The following is a 21,942-nucleotide window of genomic DNA, read 5'->3' as shown; positions in this document are numbered from 1 at the left end:
GCGTTTAGGCGGTTTTAGTGTAAAAAGCGCCTCATAAAAAAGTGCTGATTCCACGAAATTTGTAAGCAGTCTCATGACTTGACTCTTGCAACAACTGAACAACAGACAACAAACTCAGCAAGTTCATCAAAACGTGACATTTGATCTGCCCTTCACTGCTAGAAATATAATCATTTATTCATTAACAATTTCATTAGAGTTAAAACATTATACTTTCCAAACAGAAGAGGGAAAAGACGATTCTCAAAATAAAATGGCATTGAATTTGAGTGGAATACCGAGCGTTCCCATGAGGGTATGTTTTTTTACTTCTTTCTTGTTGTTTTTTTATCCCCCTAATGATGAGACTGTTTTCGATTATCGACCCCGCCCGCACTATGACATGATTGTTAAAAGTTTAAAAAAAGTTATATGAATATATATTATATATAGGGGGGGGGCGTACCAGGGTGTCTACGGGACCTTGAAAACCTTGAAAACCTTGAAAATGAACCACCCAACCTTGAAAACCTTGAAAACTATCAATTTTCTGGGAAAAACCTTGAAAACCTTGAAAAATCGTTAAAAACCTTGAAAAGAGCACTATCCAGACATTCGAAAAGTAAGAATAAGTAAATAACCGCCTGCGGCGCTATAAACCTTTATAACATTTAGAGAATTCCATATTTCCCTGTTTCTGTTGTGATTCTGTCGCAACGAATGCAACATATTCTTTTATCATTAGCTGAGTTTTTGTCACTAATTTCATGTTTGCATGAGCCCTAAGAAATCGACTGTTCCCCAATTTTCAAATCGCTTCAGGGCGTCTTGCTCTTGGAATAATGGCCGTTCATCAATAAAATTTCAAAGATTCCTTAAAATAACTCTTTTGGAAATTGATTTTTGTAATTTGAACAGATTTGAAAGAGTCAAAATCAAAATTTTCTCTCGTCGGCGCAAACCATGGTTGCACCTCCTCGGTCACTGTAAACAATTGGTTTCGCTTCTAATTTTTTATTTCTACAGTTGGAAGACTAGGGAGCTGGATTATTTCTCTTTGTAGTATTGTTTCTAGTATTTCTAGTATTTCTTTCTAGTATTGAGAGGGAGATAGGAATTTAACGGCTCTGACCATAGTCCAAAAATTGATTTTGGTATTTGAACATTTGAGTTATATTTCAGGTTCCTTAACACTTTTAGCAAAGAATTGCCTTTATAAATTGCTTTTTAATCGAATCCCCTAAAGAGTAATTAAGAATTTAATTGCAAAAATGATGTTATGAACTTTAAAAAGATTTTAATAATATTAATATGTTGCTTCACCCTCTTTTACAAAAAGTGCTTAGTTTTAATAATGGGTAATTAACCTTTTTGTTTCAAAATTTCTTACACTGTCCGCAAAGAATTGAACTATTTTAAATTTTGCGGAAAGTTTTTCTAAAAAGATGTGTCAAAAGTTATGACTGTTTTTTTAAGCAAAATCCAGATGAAAATTGTTGAAAAACCACTATTTTGAAGATATCGAGACAAAGAAGCATTTACAAAAATTTTCCGCAAAAATTTTTATTGTTCGGTAAAAGATACACCATCTACTGCGAAAAAATTTTCAAAATGTTTTTTCTTCGTCGAAACTAAGCTCTTCAAAGTTGAAATACTCTTCCTCGCAAAAAATTTCATTTTCTTCTTCATCAAATTTTTTCAATGCAATTTTTGAATTTTCAGATTCAGGAATAGTTTGTCTAACAGAAAATGTATAACATGCCATAGTTTTGTTGGTTACATCAGTCAGAAAACACATTTTAAACACAGCAATTATGAAAAATTCACTATGGTCAGCGCCCTTAACTGTGGAAGTAATTCCCCAGGCACCAAAAGCGAATCAATTTTATTTGCTGTCCTCTATTCTGAAAAAAAAAAAAATTCCTGTAAAGCCATGTCAACTGAGTATCAAAAAACCTTGAAAAGTGCCAAAGTTTTAGCCAAAAAACCTTGAAAAACCACTTAAAAATGACCAAAAAAACCTTGAAAATCCCGAAAAAAAATCCGTAGACACCCTGAGTTTGGTCGGAATTGACCTTTTTTGCGTCGGTATTTCGGTGATTAACAAAAAATGTGTCGGTATTTCGGTGTTTGAGATGCTTTTCGGTGAGGAAAATGTTAAATTTTCAATCAGTGATACTGTACGGTAATTTTTCTCAAAACGTCAAAGAAACGGTGCTAAAATCAAGGGTTATTTCTCAGAAATCCATCCTTTTTTGTGATATGTCATATTAGAATTTTGAAAAAAAACATGATAATAAGCAAAATGTTATATAACATTTTTTATCTACTTGGAAATACTATTCATCTTTTGTCGACAGCTTGAAAAAAATGTCGGTGTCGGTATTTCGTAAAAAATGTGTCGGTATTGAGGTAATTTTGTGAAAAACTGTCGGTATTTCGGTGTCCAGGACCCTCGTACGCCCCCACTATATACAGGCTAGCTCTAAAGCTCTAAAACAACATCTAATACAGTTGAGGATTATACCCTAAATTATAATAAGAGATATACTCTATTTAAGAGAAGGTCTCTTAAAGTAGGAGATTTTTTTCTCTTGAGCACGTTTTTTTCTCCCTTCTAGCAAAATTTGGTTGAGTTCTGCTTATGTTTCGTGGACCTAGGATGGTTAGGGTCTATCAATCTAAAGGCCGATCTACATCATGAGAATTTTGTGAAAAGTAATAATATAGATCGGGCTATATTTAAGAAACGCATTTAAGCGCGGTCAAAACGCGGGTCAAACAGAAAGTGAGTCGCTCTTGTCTCTCCTAAATAAGGGTGTTGAGAAGAAAACGCGTTTTGAAGGTCGAGAGTGTTTCTTCATTATTTTAAAAATTACGTCAACAAATGCAAATGTAGCCTGGATCTCCAAGCTCAAAATTTTAGAAAAAATAAGTTTTACCTCAGTCAGACAAAGTTCTAAAATTATAGAGCTTGGTTCACCTAGAAATCAGGTGAACCCCTGTTGACAGATTTTCTTGCATGAATCCCATGGCTGCAAGTAAATATATGCACACAATGACATGCATAATTTCAAGATGGTACCTCAGCAGTGATAAATCAATTTAGAATGGCAACCTTGACCATAAAATATAAGACAGTGTGGTGGAAAGTCTGTTAGACAGAAAGTGCAATAAGTGAATTTTGGAGAAAAAAACTAGCCGTATTGTATAAGGGTTGCGAAGCGATCCAGACTCCACCTCAATTCGCAAATTGCTAGCAAAATAAGAGACTCTCTAAAAATCCCTCTTCTAATAAAGCCGCTATAGAGACAGGGTCGTAAGAGCCTTAATGCCCCAAACACATTACATAATCCACGGCGGCACAACACCCGCCGCTGCCTGCGCATCGCTCTTTTGTTTTCCTTCTAGTTATTCTAGTGTAAATGGTGCCTTAATAAAATCGAACGATATTCGTCGAACGATCGAACATTTTTATTCGAATCACGAATCGTCCGTCGAAATAATCACAAAACATAAAAATAAAACAAAAACAAAAATGTACAAAGATGGCTTGTTGGTTCTTCGGCAGTTTTGATTTATTTCTTGACAAATTTGACAAATTTGATTACCTCTGTACTTCTTTATCATAGAATATCCACTTGGGTTTGCACGTTAAGTTTCGTTCACTAAAAGAGCACTCCTCCCGCCCGCGCGACTTGCAAAAACCTCTCATTGATTGACCTTATTTGATACTTGATACTTGCTGTTAAAAGTCAAGGGACGATGAAGATCCTTTCTGTCACCGTTCAAACTATTTTTTTCTCTATTTAACAGCAAAATAAACATTAAAAACCGAAGAACCACTGCTTAGTTAGATTGATTAGATGCGTGCCGCCCGCGCGGCAATTTGATCAACTTCAGATTCTAAGTCCGTGTTTCGGCTTCCGGTAATTTTGTTGCTGTTCACTGCTAGGGTACACCATTTTAAAACGGCATTTTTCGCAGTCCTAGCTACCAAACCGAGAAAGTTTTCGTGGCTTCAAGCCAAACCATTCAAGGTCATTTTGATAAAATCATCGGTTTGAAGATGTGATTTATATAGCAAATTTTATAGCAAATTTTCGCTTGGGATAGAAGTTAAAGGTACGTGCACAATATAGCAAAACTGCTTCGCTCATAAATTCGCTTCGCAATTATCAAAACAAAACTTCCAACCCAAAACAGCACTACAAAATTGGCAAACAGAAAAGAAGAATTGAAGCAAAATTTAGATATACCTTTAGTTCTTTACACGGTGCAACCATGTCATTAAGAAAATTAAAACTAGATATCTAAGCAAGTATGAAAAGAAAACAACCAGAACATCATGTTTTGATCTTCCCACTTCTTCCCTACCATTATTGTTATTTTTATTTGGATGCGTGGTCAAACATCCAAGGGAGATAATTAGGCATTCTATTGTTATTTGCCTTGAAGAAGAAAAATCAGAGAGATTTACAAAGCAGCATACCCGCCTTGCTGATCGCCCACGCGATCCATCCAAATACTTAGGCGAACACTTCAATTTGGCTCGCATAATTTCTTATATGCGCGCCACCATTCAGATCTCTGATTCGCTTGAACCCAACCAATCAGAATATTCACATAATCATCCTCAGATCAGAATGCAGACGATCTAGGTAAACCAGACCGTAAACATAAGAAATATCAAAATCAAAAAAAAGTTTACGGGCTGGATATCCAGGCTAATGCAAATGAGGCTATTTATGGTTTTTCGAAGTTTGAAAAAGAATGAAATCATATTTTATTTTGGTTTTTGGGTCATCGGAATCACAGAAACGTGATCTTATTTTCATATTGAGCAAATAGTCTGCTCTGAAGTAAATTGGTGAAACGTACAGAATTCTCCTGGTTTAGGTAACGTTCTCTTAAATAAGAGACTGAAAATCTCCTAAATAAGGTGATCCTCTAACTTGGGTATTCTCTTATTTAGGTTATAATCCTTGACTGTAATACCACTGAATGAGTTCAATAAAAATTTCAAACACAGAAGCGACTTCATTTTATTTTCATAAAATCAAAATTTATTCAAGACGTTTCGGTGTCATCTGACCACCATCATCAGTTTAAAAACATTGAAAATAACATGAAAACCAGAATATGATTCTTCAATGGGAATCAAAACTATAAAGTGCACTTACAAACATCAATTTGTCAGATCTAACAAAATTAATAACCGCACTGTCATCATTGACAATAAAACAAACAGTTTTCTGTCAAGAGCCTTGTAAACCAGACCCGATCAATCGAACTTGTCGAACCAATCGAACAATCGAACTAATTGAACTCAATCGAACGATTAAAGTTCAATTAAAAAAATTAATCGAACTCTAAGATTTTTTAAAAGATTGTGAGTGTTCGATTAAGTTCGATCAATGGGTTTCGGTTCGATCAGTTCGATAAACCAATTTTGTTTGACAAGTTTGTGCTGCTCCGCCACCGTATATTAGCTTCTTTTCAAAGCCAAATTCGGAATGTAAATCGGGAAATCACTTCTATAATGGATTACACACTTTTCCTGTATCCTTTTAGCGCCAAAGGCAGTTTGTTGGGGCGTAGTATTCCGCCACTCGGCCGCACGCGAAATCGCAACAGAGGGGCTGCTGACTTTATATTCCAGATAGACAAATATCCTGGTACAATAAACGTCAAGCTGTTAAGTCCGGGAACTGTCGAAATGGCAATCGCGTGCCAGGACAAAGTTTTTGCTAGCGAGGGAAGATATATGAGGATTTTATATCATCGAACTAATCGAACTTTTTACTTACCGAACTGCTATTGCTTCAAAAATTGTGAGTGTTCGATTAGGTTCGATTAATTTTTTTAATCGAACTTTAATCGTTCGATGGAGTTCAATTAGTTCGATTGTTCGATTGTTTCGACAAGTTCCATTGATCGGGTCTGGTGTAAACATTCCAACAACTTCCATCAAAATGATCTATCACATCTCAGTCTACCATTTTTAGCGCGGTCTGAGGATTGACCAGGCCTTTGTTTACGATTGATATTTTTTTCGAAGTTTAGCGTTAAATTTTAGTTTCAATTTGTCATTTGTGTAAAAACCAGTCGAGCCGCTCAAGGCCGCGCAACTTTGGTAGGATTTGTTCTCGACTGGTTTTTACACAAATGACAAATTGAAACTAAAATTTACCGCTAAACTTCGAAAAAAATATCAATCGTAAACAAAGGAATTGCTAGATTCTATCTGTCGTCAAAAATACAGCGCATTTTTTAAGGCTTCACTTTTTCTTGCCTGAGAAAGATTAGAGATTCTACTCTAGCCCTTCGGGCTTTAAACTCAATGGTTTAAACGCATCCACCTCGCTCTCCCTTGACCGTCATATAACGACGTAGAGTGTAAATAGAATATAAAGCGCTTTTAATTCATTAATCCCTAATACCATTAATTCCTAAAATATGGCTCATAGTCATGATTTACATAAAATGGAGTATTTTACCTTTTAATTTTGCCTTTATTCGAATTATTTTAGTTTTTTTGAGTGTGTTTTTAGCTAATTTAGAGCTCTAGATTTCAAAATTTCCCCCCTCAGCCCAAACCGGCCCTCACGGTGTCACTGAACATTTGTCCCCTAATATCAAAATGCTTCCTACAGCATTCATTTTTAACTTTATACATTTCATTCTTAGAAGTACCAGCAATTCAAGCTCTTTTCTACAAATGTTAAGCAACTTTTAGCCATGAGAAGATCAAAATTTCAAGCATTTCGGGGGCTTTGCCCCCTGAACCCCCACCAGGGCTCAGCCCTAGACTTGTTGGGGGCTTACCCCCCCCCCTGCAATTTCGCCAGCCTTTCCACAAGCCGAACTTCTTTTGGCGTGGACCTCACTTTTATCAAATAACAATTCAGCGTGTACTTTGCATCGTTTCCACACTGGAGGATTGAGCCAAGAAGAACGCTCGCAGAACACCTGCGAGCTCCTGCGCAGGTGAAAAACTTCAATCTGTCAATCATTTTCTCAAGCGAAGAGTACACGAAGCAATTTTAGCTTTAAGTTAGTGCCGCGGATCATCAATAAATAGTATTCAATTATCATCATCCCTTTATTGTCATTCCTAGAACTTTTGCAAAAAAAAAAGAAAAATAGAAAAGTTGTATTTTTTACTGCTCTATTCAGGCCAAAAAAAAGTCTTGTTTCCGGAAATCGGCCGGGTGAACTTTTTTTTGGAAAAAATATATCTCACCCGGCCGCAAATAGAAAAAAACTTTAACGATTGTATTCAAAGATTTACGTATGTCACTTGTGTTTTGAAAAAGAAAATCTTCTGTCACAAATGTTTTCTACTTTCCTGTTTTATGTTGTTGTGAATAGAATTACCTTAGAGTACAGCTTCTTCTTAAAATTTCGTTTTTTCAAGTAAAGAGACATCGAACCTGGATTATTTTTTCGTACACGTCAATTAGAGTTTTTCTAGGAAAATTGAAAAAAAAAAAATTTTTGAGATTTTTTTTCGTCACCCGCATTTCCGGAAACAAAACTACTTTTTTTTTTGGCCTCACATACTGAATTTGAAAAATCAATGTGTGGTGTTTTTTTGCAAACTTCAAAAAACTGATTTTTGTCCTGCCTTTGCGGGACTTTGGCTTCAGTGCTTGCGTGCAGGTACAAAGTCCAAACATGCGTTTCCCGTAATTTTTGTATGAAGAGTTAGGTCCATTGAGTTTAAAGCCCGAAGGGCTAGAGTTCAATCTCTAACCTTTCTCTAGGCTGCACGCATCCCCAGAATTTATTTTGTTATAGGGGATGCGTATCGTGTATGAAATTCTCGTCCGAGAGTTACCTCAAATTTGGGGTAACCGAAAGTTGCATAAATTTACATAATTTTGTTACATCCAATCACAGAAAGAGAAAAATGACGTCATTGTGTTATTATTGCTTTCATATTTATAAATTTTTATTCATTAAACAAAGAAAAAGAGAAGTTGTTGTACAGCTGTGACACATAATCAAAAAAGAGAAAAGAAAAGACGGGGGTAAGCTGGGACAGGAATATCTTAGACGATACGCATCCCCTATATCAAATCATATCAGGGGGGATGCGTGCAGCCTAACCTTTCTCAGGCAAGAAAAAGTTAAGCCTTAAAAAATGCGCTGCATTTTTGACGACAGATTGAATCTAGCAATTCCTTTGTTTATGATTGATATTTTTTTCGAAATTTAGCAGTAAATTTTAGTTTTAATCTGTCATTTGTGTAAAAACCAGGCGAGCCGCTCAAGGCCGCGCATCTTTGGTAGGATTTGTTGGCTTCAAATCCTACCAAAGAGATTGACTTCTAGCCCTTCAGGCTTATACTTCATTGGTTAGGTCTATACTGTTATAAAGAATAGGAATTTGCTAAATTTGTAAATTTTGCCCATCAAGGTGGAGTGTTTCAAACTTAAATAAATAAACCAGACGGTACTAATCAAACGAGGACCCTCCCAGGATCCCGGCGCGCTGCACTGGAAACTTCCGGAGTTTTCCGAAGCAGCTAAAACAACACTATTTTTCTCTCCGGAAAGTTTCAGAGCAGATTTTTAACACGTTCTTAAAAAACCGTTTAAACATGGTTACAAAAAATATTGATATAATGGTTCAGCCATTAATGAAATTGAATTTGTCACATTCGAAAGCATCACTTGTCGAAATATTGAAAAAATTAAAAAACGTGAGGTTTCACTTCCATGAGTCAGCTGATTTTTCTAAAACATGTGCGTGCGCAGTTAGTTGTCACATGATTAGCACGGCGAGCGCTACTGCAATTATATCGCAGATATCGTGCTCCGGAAGTGCTCCAGAATCTTCCGGTGTTCCAGAGAACAAAAAAACGGCACTTTTGCTCTGGACGTTTCTGGAGCGCCGGGAGGGTCCTATCAAACGTTCGATATGGTGATCAGTGACCACCTATCAATTTTATTGATGATCTAATACTCACTCGATCATTTGGACATTCACGGAAAGGCCCAAAATTCACCAAAATTGTGAAAGTTTCTGCTCGCGAAAGTTTGTGCGCCTAAAGTAGAGTTGAAATTTTTTTGGATTTTTAGGTCATTTTGCCAAAAATGGCTAAAAATGTAAACATTTTCATTAAAAAATGAACTAGATTTTTATTTCATATGAAAATATGAGTGGCTTTTGGAAATGAAACCTTAGTGTGTTAACTACCTGCTGTTATTATTCGCATAAATTGCACATCGTAAAACCAAATAGTAGCCAGTTTGTCCAATTATTTGTCATTTAAGTCAAAATATTGTCTCAAACAAAGCATGAAGTAAACAATCTATTGCCTTTTGATAATGAATGGATTCATTGATAAATCAACAAAAAAATCTGGCTTAAAAGGAACCGAACATTACAAACTTTAAAGCCAAACTTTTTATTTACACCATTAGCCGATCAATTTTTTAACCCAAATGCATTGCCAATAACATCCCCCCTTCAACCCCCTAATGATGCCAATGTATATTTTTTATGTGAATATTACCATTATTAACAGCTGTCTTAGAATCATTAGCCAGCTTTGACAATCCAAAATTTCAAACTGGCATAAAAGCTTGTAGCAATAATAATAATTCAGAAAAATAAACACTTAAAAGTGAGATAGTTTAGCATAGTCGTTGGGAGAATGCAAAGGTCTTATGATCCCAATCAAAAATAGTGTGACATTTTGGAAAATGCCCAAAAACAACTTTTTGTCATAGCTGATGAAGTCTTAATCGATAAGTCTTGAAATTTTACAATATTGTGGGAAATACTAAGACATTATGAATAAGGTTTTTTTCGTTAACTGGGCTAAAAAGTGGCTTCAAATCAAAATTTCTATCTTTTTTAGAAATGTAAGCCACACAAATTAGATAAGAGATCTTAGAATGGGACTTACTTAACTTGACAGAGGAAAGGTTGAATTAAAAAAAAAAAGTTAAATGTACATACTTTCTAGCTGTTAAATATACTTTCTTGTGGCTTACTTTTCATGAATTTTTAATGTGACTTTGTAAGCCGCAAAATTGTACTTTTTAAAATTTTTCGTAATTTTATACACCAACTGGTGTTATACTTTAATGATTGAGTGCCAAAAACTTAAAAAATGTGAGACATAAAATTTCACCTATATTTCCCTTGTGTAAGCCAAATTTTTGCCCACTTAAAAAACTGTAAGCCACAAATCAGTGCAGCTAATGAAAAATTTAGCCCTTTGCTGGCAATGCTGAAAAGAAAGTATATTTCTGACTGTTTCCATTACTGAGAACTCAGCCTTCAATATTTCATGGTAGGGTAAGCCACTTGACCAGTAAGCCACATTTTTTGCCCACACTTCATTTGCTTGTAACTCCCCTTTAAAGCAAGCCACAAAAATTTGCACTTCATGTAATGGATAGCTAATTTCCTAAGTGTAAGCCACATAATATTCCCAAGTTATGGTCAATTTAGTGGCTGACAGTAAAAATTTCACAAAACAGGGATTTATTTTTGATTGGGACCTTATTCATAACTAATTACTCCACACTTCAGTGGATGCAAGTAAAACCAGTGGGGAAATTAGATATTACCTATCAACAACTTTTGTTCAAATGTGCAAGCCAACATTCTCCCAAATTAGCACAAGATAACGCCACCAATCCTCCTGCCTGACTTGCTGAAGTATTAGGGTTTTATTTCTGTAATACAGAGCAGATAATTTCTAGCCCGAAGTGGTGGAGTATTTAATATGTGGAACTGAGTAAATAGGTCGTCACGTTCTCCCAAACAACTATTGTCACATCCTCGTATTTAGATCATTCTACTTTGGGCGCAAAGTAAGGCGAGAACTTATAGTGCCCTCATTGCAAGATTGTCGCCTTATCTTTACTTTACTCAACCGCGCAAGAACGAATCGTTTTCTTGCACGCTCAATAAGTAAACTAAAAGTGATCAATTTTCTCCGAAGGGGAAAGGAAGCACTTCAGAAAAAAACCCATTGACAAAAAGATTGTTTTAATTAAATTTGCTAAAATGAAATCTTTGTCTTCCTTTTTAGATGATCTTTATGGTACTGTTTTGTATGGTCACTTGGTAAGTTTTTTCTTGTATTGAATTTTTGAATTTTTTATACTACAGAAAATTTCAATGTAAGTTTTGGTGTCTTTGCTGTTTTTTTCAAGTTAGCAAAGCAATTTGTTGAATGAGTTGAAAAAAAGCCCCCCCCCCTCACAACCTATTGGCACCGTCGCAAATGTCGACATAAATCTAGCTTTTGTCAACGTTGTTTCTGTATCAGTATTAATATTTTTAAAGTAAAACTTATCTCTTCAAATTTTAGGACTGCAGTTGGCTTGGATTGGGTTGGGTCTGGTTATTTGTTGTCAAACTATTTTGTTGTACTGATTGGTATTTGGGCTGAATACGACAAAATCTCTCCTGTTCCTGTACAAATTGTATGATTCCTTTAAAATTCAATCACACTAAAATATTGGTAATAACAGCCTTTTTAGTGGAAAAACACTGGAAAAAGTGCCCTTTTTGGCCACCAACGGAGGACACTGCCTTGCCTTTATAAAATATGGCCTGTTTTATTGACAAGTCTTTCAAAAGATAAAACATTCACTTAGGTCACATTTTTAAAACAAGTTCGTCGATGACAACTACTAGTACTAATCATATCATTTGCATCTGTTTAGTTTTTCTTTGGAATGCTTTTCACATTGCTAAACGATATTATCAATATTGGAGTACGATTTGAAGGAAGTAAAAATGGTGCCAAGGCTGGTAAATATATTTTGAATTAAAGTCATATGTCAAAGTTTGTTTATTTTGCTATTAGGCAAATTTGAGTAGCTGTCTACCTGAAGGTAGGGACGTCTCATTATCCTGGATCTCTCCATTTACCCTTGAACCTATTTAATTTACCATACCTTTTGATAAATTTTCAGGTATAGGGGCACTATTGCTGAATGCTCTATCTGTGTGCTACGGCAGCTTCAGTTTGATTTATATTATAATATTTGTTTTCTTACAGGTGGTGTTTACAATACATTTAATTTCAACGCAACGTATCTTTTCACACATTATTTTGTTCTCTATAATCTCATAGAAAACAGGCACTTTGTCCTATTTCTCAGGACAAGGCAATGATGGAGTCAAATAACACATTCGTTTTATAAGTGGCTCCAATTTTCGGGTCAGGTCTGAGGCAAATTAGATTACTTTGATCATCCCTGATATTATACCATACTTACGCTTATTGGGTCAAGGGCCGTTTGGATCGTTTGCCATGGTTAGAATATCTTATAAGCTTTCATTTTACGAGATAATGAAAAAAATTGCTAATTTAAGGCCTCAAATCTTAGCATCCTAGCATCTTAGCATCCTTATAATGATATGAAAATAGATATGAATGTAGATATGAAAAATTATTGAAAAATGCTATCATGATAACCTGACAATTAAAAAATTTTCTTAATTAATTTACAAATATCTAGATGTTATATCCTTTTAATTTTGGTGAAACCAGTTGCTTCTTTATTTATTTACAAAGAATGGTCTTTCAGAGGTAAAATTATTTTTTTCTATGAAATTTCAAAAAAGAGTTAGATTTTTGTAAGCTAATGGCAATGTTAGTTTTTTTTCTTAGATCTCTAAAGAATGATCTTTTTTGGGAAACCTTTCTCCCATATCACAACATGGATTACCACATTATGAAATAGTATAAATTATGTAATTTATAATTTTCTATTATCAATCTGCTCATTATTTTATTCATGAAAATACTTTTAATCTATCTTGCAGTCAACAGTGACGAAGGAGAAGGACAGGCTCCAAATGCATCTGCTTACGAACGTTTAGATCAAAACAATGGAGGCGGAGCATATGGCGGTTATGGTGGAGCCAAGGATCAACCACCTCAATACCAGCCACCTCAGCAGCCCTTTCCGTAAACCTCACGGTGTTTATGAACTGTCATGGATGCCTTTAGAATACTCACTATACCAAAACACTTCATCTTCTTAAAAATCTTTGATATTGGACAACGCTTTTGTAATCTCTGTTAATTGTACATGTTAGTATTTTGTTCTTGTAGCTAGATAGTTTTGGTACTAAGGACTATTTCCTAAGTTCCAGAGGTTTGACAAATAGTTGGTCCTCCATCATGTTGTTGCGGGATATTCAAGAAGTTAATTCAACAACACTTTAACCTAAAACCTTTCCAAGGCCATTTGTAAAATTCTTTAAAAAGACTGGAATTGCCCTGAATCTTTCTTTGGATTTAGTTCCTTTGTCTTTAACAGTTCAAAGGTTTTTTTAAGTTGTTAATGTGTGATCATTCATCTATGTTCTGTAATCATATATAATTGTTTTACTTTAAATTTGCACTATTTATGTTTTTTTTTGTATTACTGTATGCATATTTTTTACCATGGCATTGTTTTTGCTTCTCAAGGAATGGGAAGGACTTTACATTCTAGTTAAATTCTCAAATATTCAGCCACTAATTTCAGTCAAATTCTTTTGATTTTGAGGTTCTTTTTCTTCTGGAATGGACATTATTAGATATTATGAATTTTTTTTATAGATACGCTCGTTTTATAGTTAAATTATTAAAATTAGGTGAAAAAATTGATTATTATTTGTATTAGTTTGAATATCTAGTTTGACACCATTTATTTTTTGAAACACATTATTAAAGGATTGGATTGTGCCTTTTTACCAATTTTAGTTTTTTCTTTGATTGCCCCTTTTGAGGTCTAAATTATTTATGTGTCTGTTTGTCTCTTCGATACGATCGATGTCAATTGAATATAGAACCTGGCAGAAAACGCAAGCAAAAAGGTTGAATTTTTGTCACGTGATCAAAACGAATGAGTGATCTACAGTCTTTTTGCTGGGTGACGTCACAATTGCCAATCCACTGCAGTGGCTTCCAAATATTATTGACCAATCTCTGACGTCAATTTTGATCATGTGACCAAAACGAATGGCTAAAAAATCTTAACCTCGAAAAAAAAAGACAACCCAAAGACTTCTAGACCAGGTTTTTATTCAATTGACATTGGTACAATCGCTTTAGCTCGGTATAGAAGCCACAGGCAAGGTAAACTCTTGTTTACCAATATTTATTGCTTCTGAAAGTCAATTTATATAAAATTCTCTTACTATAACAAATATCTTTAATTTGTCAAACAGATTGTTTTAATTGCTTTTCTTAAAATATCTTCATTGATTTTTACAGGATAATTATAAATGGAAATGAATAAATAATGGGCAAAGCATTTTGGCAAAACAAACATAAATTATTTTTCATGGCCACACTAATGTTGGCAGTTGGTTATGTGCTTCTCTCAAAGTCATCCAAACAAGCTAGTAGCAACAAACTCTTAACGAAGGATGAGGACGAGACCCCCTCGTATGTTAAGATGTCGTCATGCAAACAGAACAACAATGTTTCGATTTTTTATATCAAAATACAAAAAACAGGTAAAATGTTATTTCATAAACTTTGTTTCTTTTCTAAAAGTTACTGCACATGTAATTTCTATTTTTACAATAATGGCAAATAACAAACCCTTTTTAAATATTTTTCTTTACCTATAATTATGCACTACGTAATACTCGTACCGTAGGTCAACAATATTCCATAAAATCTCTCTTTCTGTCAATATTTTTCTTATTCATGATATGCACCATTGCAATGTCTTTTGACATTACATCACGGACCCAAGCTGATTGATTTAAGTGACGTAATATCTGACAATACGTTACTTTCAACCAATCAGCTATTGGGTCCTTGGAAGACATTTCAATGGTGCATATCATGAATAATGAAAATATCACCCTTTTCAGGTTCTAGTACCATAAAAAGCATGTTGCTGAACTATGGATTGAAGAAAAAAATGAAAATCTGCATGGACAATACCGACCTACATCATATGAACTTTCCGTACCAGATTGACGAATCAAAACTGGTCAAGAAACCGAATGAGAAATGTCAATTGGTAGCTGATGAACTTATCTTTCATGAAAAACAAGGTACACGCTTCTTGACATTAGATCTTTTCGGAGTTTTTGATTTTTCTAAAAAAGCGATGCATTGTGGGATTCTTTCGGGGGTATTATAATAGAAATCTCTTAATAATTCCTCGAGGGAATTCTATTGTAATACCCCAGAAACAATCCCACAATGCATCGCTTTTTTAGAAAAATAAAAAACTCCGGTAAAGTCTATTTTAAGGAACAAATTTTGGAACTTAAAGTTTTATATTTCTCGATCCTTTTGCCCTACAGCCATCCAAGGATACTTCTTTTTGTTCCGGCTTGATGCTATGAGCATTTCGGCTCAGACAGAACCCCTCCTGGGGGTACTAGGTTTGCGAGGTGACGGGTATGGCCGAGCCAAAAATCAAACATTGACCCTTAAAAAATAGGAAATATTGGCGTTTTTGGGACCCTTAGAGAGACTTTTCTCAAAATTGTTGTCGATTTTCACTTGTTTTTATTCAAATTTCGGAAAAACGCGACACTTTGAGAGAGGAAATTTCAATCTTCGTGAATTTGGGACCCTTACAGAGACCCAATTTTCTTTTTAATGGTTTTTGTACCCCTTTGAGAGACTTTGAAAAAGGGACCCTTATGGCTCGCACATGGGGTACCCATTTTGACTAAGTACCCTCCTTCCCCCTCGGGCAAAAACTCACGTCTGGGAAAAAGCTTGCAATATTCAACATTTTTGCTTGTGTAGGTATAAATTGTATAGTACTAACTTTTTCCATGATCTAAACATATCTTTGGTGGAAATAAATGATTTCAATGATAAAAAATACATCTCGTTGATACTCTATGTACCTTTAAAAAAATTGAATAAATATGGTAAAACATCAGGGGTGGTCAAAGTAAATTTTTCAGAAAACAATGAGCTAGAATGCTAATCAACCCCAGCCTTGGCTACGCGAATCCCCAGAATTTATTTTGTTATAGGGGATGCGTATCGTCATGAAATTCTCGTCCGAGAGTTACCTCAAATTTGGGGTAACCAAAATTTGCATAATTTCACATAATTTCGTCATATCCAATCAAAGAAAGGAAAAAAAGAAGTCATTGTGCTGTTGCTTTCATAATTATCAATTCTCATTCATTGAACAAAGAAAAAAGAAGTCATTGTATTGCTATGACGCATAATTAAAAAAGAAAAAAGAAAAGACGGGGGTAAGTTGGGACAGAAATATTTTAGACGATACCTATCCCCTATATCAAATCATATCAGAGGGGATGCGTGCAGCCTAACCCCAGCAATGACCCGAAAATAGGAGTTGCTCAAAAAAAAGTGTTTAAAAGATAAAATCATTCAAATTTTACGTATAAAAAGATTGTCTTTCAAAATTTCATTCTGATTGTTTATCTGAACGGTGGTATGAAATGATGAGCGTTCCTGCCAATCTTTCTCGTCTCAAGAAAGTGATTTTAATCAACATATGACTTCAATGTTCTTGTTTGAGATCACTTTTGTGATGACGATTCTCGTTGTAAAAAGATTTGCACAGAGTTTCTTGAAAATCCAGCTGTATAATTTGACGAGGCGACCAATAGGAGATATAAATGCTTGTAAAATCTTTGGCCAGTTATAATAAAGTTGAATTTCATCTGCGCTTTTCCCTTCTATCTTCATGATAGTCTTGGTGACCTTTGTTGCATTTTTGCAATATTCTGGTAACTCGTGTAACATTGTTTTCACATGTTCTTTGTATAACTTCTCTGTTTCTTTATCATCAAACTGTATATCAAAGTCCACCCTCACCATCCACGCAGTTTGGAATTTTCCGATCTTTAAAGTGTCTGTTAAATCTATCCAGTAGTCATATTCAAATGCTTTTTCTTCCCTCCAAATGACTTGTTTTGATGACCAAAAGTAAATTTTAGGCTCGATGACTTCACAATATGTGATAATCTCCGGTCTAGTCGATATTTGACGGTTGACTGAGTTAATCCAATCTTCTTCCCTTGGGACATCATTTTCGTCGTCATTTTCTTCCCTTGGGACATCATTTTCGTCGTCATTTTCTTCCCTTGGGACATCATTTTCGGCGTCATTTCTTCCCTTGGGACATCATTTTCGTCGTCATTTTCTTCCCTTGGGACATCATTTTCGTCGTCATTTTCTTCCCTTGGGACATCATTTTCGTCGTCATTTTCTTCCCTTGGGACATCATTTTCGTCGTCATTTTCTTCCCTTGGGACATCATTTTCGTCGTCATTTTCTTCCCTTGGGACATCGTTTTCGTCGTCATTTTCTTCCCTTGGGACATCATTTTCGTCAGAGGATGTGAAGATTTTCATTATGTTGAAGATCAAACAGTGAACGAATGACAAGACAGCCCATGTTGTAAACCAATTTGTTGCAACAACAGATCTTTGTAACAATGCAACAAGAAAGCTCACTGCGAATTCTAAAACGGATGATAAATTAGGATAATTCGTCATAAGGCTATTTGTTTATGGAAAGTCTGTTCAATTTATTTAAAAAGATTCTCCATAAGACCCGAGCTTCAAAGTTAGAAATTCTGAAATTTCGAAGAGCTCTGTTTTTCTAAATCGAATGGTAAACTCAAGGGTTTGGTCAAATCTTTAAATGGAAGAAATTTTGGTGGGAGTTTAATTTGTCAATAGGTCTGAAAAGTTTTTTCAGAGGGAATTTAATGTCTGCCACATTACTGGAAAATAAATTTGGTTGGAATTTAATTTGGAGGATGAACGATATTTTCGGCCAAGAAAACGCTATCAAACAAGTGTTAAATAAGCAGAAAACTTGTTTTAAAGGCCTGAAATAGTACAAATTTGAAGAAAAAATACAATAATTTAAATTTGGTCGGAACTTATATTGGTGGATTTCGGCTAAATCCGCCAAATCCGCCAAAATTTCTTGCTTTAAAGTAATAAGATGCGATATGAATAAATTGGCAAAGGATAAAATGTATGTGCTATTCCATTGATTTCAAAGCCCCGATGGGGCTAGAGATGAAACTTCAACCTTTCTCAAGCAAAACAAAGTGAAGCCTTCGGCTTTTTGAATGATGGATCTAGCGCTTTTATTTGTTGTCACGCGGCATGTTTTTCGAAATCTAGCGATACGTTTTACTTTCAATCCAGCGTTTGTGTGAAAAGCACACGGGTCACGCGTTTAGGATAGGGAAATAAGTGGCTTCGTTTCCCATCCAGGAGTCTCAAGTCTAGCCCTTCGGGCTCGGAGGTCAATGTGCTATACATCCTGAATGGATACGTCACACTTATCAAAGTTATAGAGGGGAAAACTGATATCAATGATTTTATTCATCAAACTTACCAACGTATAAAAATCTCCAATGATATATTTTCTTTTCCAATACTCTGTGAAAAAAGTAAACAAGTGTGACATCACACAGATGGAAAGCCACATAAGCAGCGTGAACTACACCAGTTTGTATCGGATATCTGATGAATGCAATTATAACGCCATACAGACCAAGGCTATACATAAACACTGTGACCAATATAAGGACCCAGCAATAACAATCTATTGCGTACATTTTTCTGAAAAAATTAGTATCGCTATTAAAAAACAGTTTATTCTCCCAATAAAACAAGTGACAGAGTAATAAAAAAGTATAACATTATATAAAACTGGTTTTCTGTCTATCATTCTTTTACTGAAATTAAATTTTTAATAAGCTTTCTTTTTTAAACTTTAAAGCTTTTTTACATTTTTATCTTACCAATCATGAATAGTTACTCTTCCTACTTTCGAAACCTTCTTGGGGACCATTCAAAAAGTACGTATGCTCGAAAACGGCAAATTTTTGACTCCCCCTCCCCCTTGTACGCTTTCGTACGCTTTATGTGTACCCCCCCCCCTTCAGCGTGCATACGCTTTTTAGTACACCCCCCCCCCAACCAAAGTCGAAACTTGAAACTCTTGTAAAAGTAGAATATGTAGGTATCCAATCGTATTTATAACAAAGTCTCAAGAAATTAAAAGAATCTATAAGATGAACAAAAATACCAAAGGAGAAATGAAAAATAACAATCGCAAAAACCATTTTTTGATGTGAAAATATTTCGTTTATCTCTCAAAAAAGACAGTTTAGGAAAAATTACGAGCGTACGTGCTTCTCCTCAAGGACCCCCTCCCCCTCGTACGCTTTCGTACGCTTTTGGGAGTACCCCCTCCCCCCTCTCGAGCGTGCGTGCGTACTTTTTGAATGGTCCCTTGGTTAAAACTCTGAGTAAAGTTTGTAGCAGAGACAAAACAGACTGTAACTTTTAATAAAATTCGAATTTATTAGCGGCCCCGGTGGGGGGGGCGCTAGCCTTGACGGCCGACGGGGACGTGCCGCTTGAGTTAGAAAAATGGACCCTATCAGATGTCTGTGCACCATGAAACTCTGAGTTTGAAACAAAGATATTGTATCAACTATTTATTATAATAACGCTCTATTTACTTATTGAGCACTCTACGAGGAGAAGATATACACCCTCTACAACGACCCTATCAGATATGAATGTTTGGTAAATTTTCACACTGAAAAGTGGTCAAAATGCCTAACAGTAGACGAAATTTGAAGTCAGCAAATTTTTTAAATTTCCTACATAGCCCATGTCTATTATACTTGACATTGGCACTTAAAGGGTTAAGCATATAGCTCTTTTCTTTTCTTTTTCAGCATCCAGCATGATGTTTGGTCGCCCGTTGATCATCACCTCCCTTCGTGATCCCATCATGCATTTCGTGTCCATGTACAAATTCACACTCGTCCATTACGCAGTTGAGATGCTTACGTTATTAAAACTTGATTTCTGGGATGGTGTCCGCGTGTTTTTGAAGAACCCTGATTTAGTTCGTGCAGTTTATAACACGTTTGATCGCGATGAGATGCATGATTTCCTTTTACAGCAGCTTGTTCGCCCCAACCTCCAATCGTTCAGTCTCGGGTTAAATGCTGACTCAACAGAAAAAGAAATTAAATCCAAGATAAATAGTATTGAGTGAACGGTTCTACGAATCGATTCTTTTGTTAGCTAAACGTTTATGTGTTCCTTTTGAAGATTTGGTGTTCGTTCGGCAAAATATTAATCATCAAGACTCGACGAGCCGATGGAAAGAAGTTCCTCCAGATGTGGAAAAAATGATTAGGGAATTTAATGCCGTTGATATTATGCTGTATGAAAAAGCGAAAGAGAAATTTGAAAATTCTATTCATGCTTATCCTAGAGACGCGTTAAATCATGATGTTGAGATGTATAAAAACTCAATCAAGAGGTATGCACACAAGTGTGAAAGCATTAAAAAACCTCTCGCTTTGATAGATGGGAATTATTGTTTACCTGAGGAAGCATCCTATTTTTATAAGCTCGTTCGTGCGAAGTTACGGAAAGAGCTGCTTCGCGATTTACAAGAAGAATACAATAAAGAAAATCCTTGATTTCAATTTCTCGTTTTTCATTTGTTTCAAACCCTATACGCCATTGATTTTTCGAAAAGTAATAATTAATGATTGAATTGAATAATTGAAGTCTCCCCCACCCCTTCTCTGTCTAACACTTCGGTCTGATGTAGAAAGTTTCTTGCATCACACAGCTCTGATCAGGCCTGACCGAACAAAAAATTGAAAACCTATGGTTGAAAGTCTTCAAATTCAATTCGCTTTCATTCGTCACCGAATGGTATATTCGACTTACAACCTTGGTATTTGGCCAATCAGATTGTTATGAAAGATATCTTTGATAGATAGCCGAAGTGCATTTGATGGTGCTACTCGTGAAACTCTTCAATTCGTGTATTTTACAGACCCAATCTAATAGCTGAACTGTGAATCGTCATCATATCTCACGTCTTGGGCAACAATGATAATTTGAAATGCGAAAGTGAGCATTTTAAAGAATTTGGTGTTTGACATGACACTTTTTACACCGTTTCCGATCATGTTCAGATCAAACCCATTAAGTTTAAACATCGACTTAAAAATAACCGAATGGCTAGGGAGGAATCTTCTTCATTCTCAAGCAAGAAAAAGTGAAGCTTTAACCCTTCAAACCCGGCAGACGTGTATACACGTTTTGAATTTGGCAATATACCTTTGGCAAAATACCTTTTCAATGGTAACAAAACCAAAACTCTCAAGCGTTTTCTATGTTTTCACTCAGCTTTTTATTCGAAATCTGGCGTTTGTTTAACAACCACGCATGCCAAGCATTCAGATAAGTGGCTTCATTTCCCATGAAAGAGTGTTGTTGGTTCCTTTTGGGCTTTCAAACTCAATGATCATAAGCCTACTACTGTTAAAACTTTTCAGTGGTCATCTGGAAATGGATATGTGTATTATACATACCGGTCTATAAATTACCATCCGTCATAAATTACCTACCTCGATAGCGAAATAAACAAGTTGACAAAATGAGGCTTTCATCTTTAAGGCCGAGGTAAACGATTCCAACATTTCATCCAACATTGAAATTGAAATGTTGGACGAATGTTAGATGAATTTTGGAAAGGTGTTGGATCTCCTTAAAATGTCCAACATCATTTTCATCCAACATGGGTGTTCATTCATTCTTTTTTTAATTCATTCTTTTCAAATTAGAAATGGCGAGAATTTTTATGACCAGTGTAACCAGTGCCACTACTGCTGTTCATGCGGACAAAAATTATAGTCTAACAATTGGAATTTTAAAATGCAGAGAAAATTCTGGCGAAAAATCGACTCTTATGGTGCAATTTCTTGAAATCTATTTATATCTATTTCAAAGCAAAAAATGGTCAAATGTTCTCATTTTTTACACATATACAGTGCATTTTGGGAAGCCTGAAAAACGTACTTTTAAAGGGTCACACCTCTACGATAGATCGCTTAATTTCAGTGCCCCCCCCCCTGGTTTATTTTCCGAAAAAAAAAACATTCGAGCTAGTAGCTTCTCTACCA

General features: G+C 35.4%; 2 protein-coding genes and 1 long non-coding RNA gene across 3 annotated transcripts; 2 read left to right on the top strand and 1 right to left on the bottom strand.

The window, feature by feature from the left end:
* The first annotated feature begins 63 nt into the window (after positions 1 to 63).
* Positions 64 to 13,709, top strand: LOC136824046 (type-1 angiotensin II receptor-associated protein-like). Its single transcript, XM_067080200.1, has 7 exons — positions 64 to 295; positions 11,040 to 11,074; positions 11,322 to 11,436; positions 11,680 to 11,767; positions 12,018 to 12,051; positions 12,481 to 12,551; positions 12,788 to 13,709. Exons 1-7 carry the CDS (start codon positions 254 to 256, stop codon positions 12,934 to 12,936), a joined length of 534 nt encoding a protein of 177 aa, XP_066936301.1. The 5' UTR covers positions 64 to 253; the 3' UTR covers positions 12,937 to 13,709.
* A 512-nt stretch (positions 13,710 to 14,221) lies between these two features.
* On the top strand, positions 14,222 to 20,451 carry LOC136824040 (galactosylceramide sulfotransferase-like). The gene is made up of 3 exons (XM_067080195.1): positions 14,222 to 14,473; positions 14,840 to 15,025; positions 19,687 to 20,451. Exons 1-3 carry the CDS (start codon positions 14,257 to 14,259, stop codon positions 20,010 to 20,012), a joined length of 729 nt encoding a protein of 242 aa, XP_066936296.1. The 5' UTR covers positions 14,222 to 14,256; the 3' UTR covers positions 20,013 to 20,451.
* Positions 15,820 to 18,742, bottom strand: LOC136824041 (uncharacterized). The gene is made up of 2 exons (XR_010849091.1): positions 18,330 to 18,742; positions 15,820 to 17,436 (listed from the first exon to the last, which is right to left on the bottom strand). It is a non-coding gene; the product is annotated as an uncharacterized lncRNA (long non-coding RNA).
* Positions 20,452 to 21,942: the final 1,491 nt, after the last annotated feature.

The sequence above is a fragment of the Clytia hemisphaerica genome, unplaced genomic scaffold, assembly GCF_902728285.1.
Source record: "Clytia hemisphaerica strain Z4C2 unplaced genomic scaffold, Clytia hemisphaerica genome assembly, whole genome shotgun sequence".
Taxonomy (NCBI): Eukaryota; Metazoa; Cnidaria; class Hydrozoa; order Leptothecata; family Clytiidae; genus Clytia; species Clytia hemisphaerica.
Note: the sequence above shows the minus strand (reverse complement) of the source record. Positions and strands in the feature narration are given on the sequence as shown.

Coding starts and splice junctions, on each gene's coding strand:
- LOC136824040 (XM_067080195.1), top strand. CDS start 14,257: ATGGGCAAAGCATTTTGGCAAAACAAACATAAATTATTTTTCATGGCC. Junction 14,474..14,839: donor TATCAAAATACAAAAAACAG/GTAAAATGTTAT, acceptor CACCCTTTTCAG/GTTCTAGTACCATAAAAAGC. Junction 15,026..19,686: donor TATCTTTCATGAAAAACAAG/GTACACGCTTCT, acceptor TTTCTTTTTCAG/CATCCAGCATGATGTTTGGT.
- LOC136824046 (XM_067080200.1), top strand. CDS start 254: ATGGCATTGAATTTGAGTGGAATACCGAGCGTTCCCATGAGG. Junction 11,437..11,679: donor CTCCTGTTCCTGTACAAATT/GTATGATTCCTT, acceptor GCATCTGTTTAG/TTTTTCTTTGGAATGCTTTT. Junction 12,552..12,787: donor CAAAGAATGGTCTTTCAGAG/GTAAAATTATTT, acceptor TCTATCTTGCAG/TCAACAGTGACGAAGGAGAA.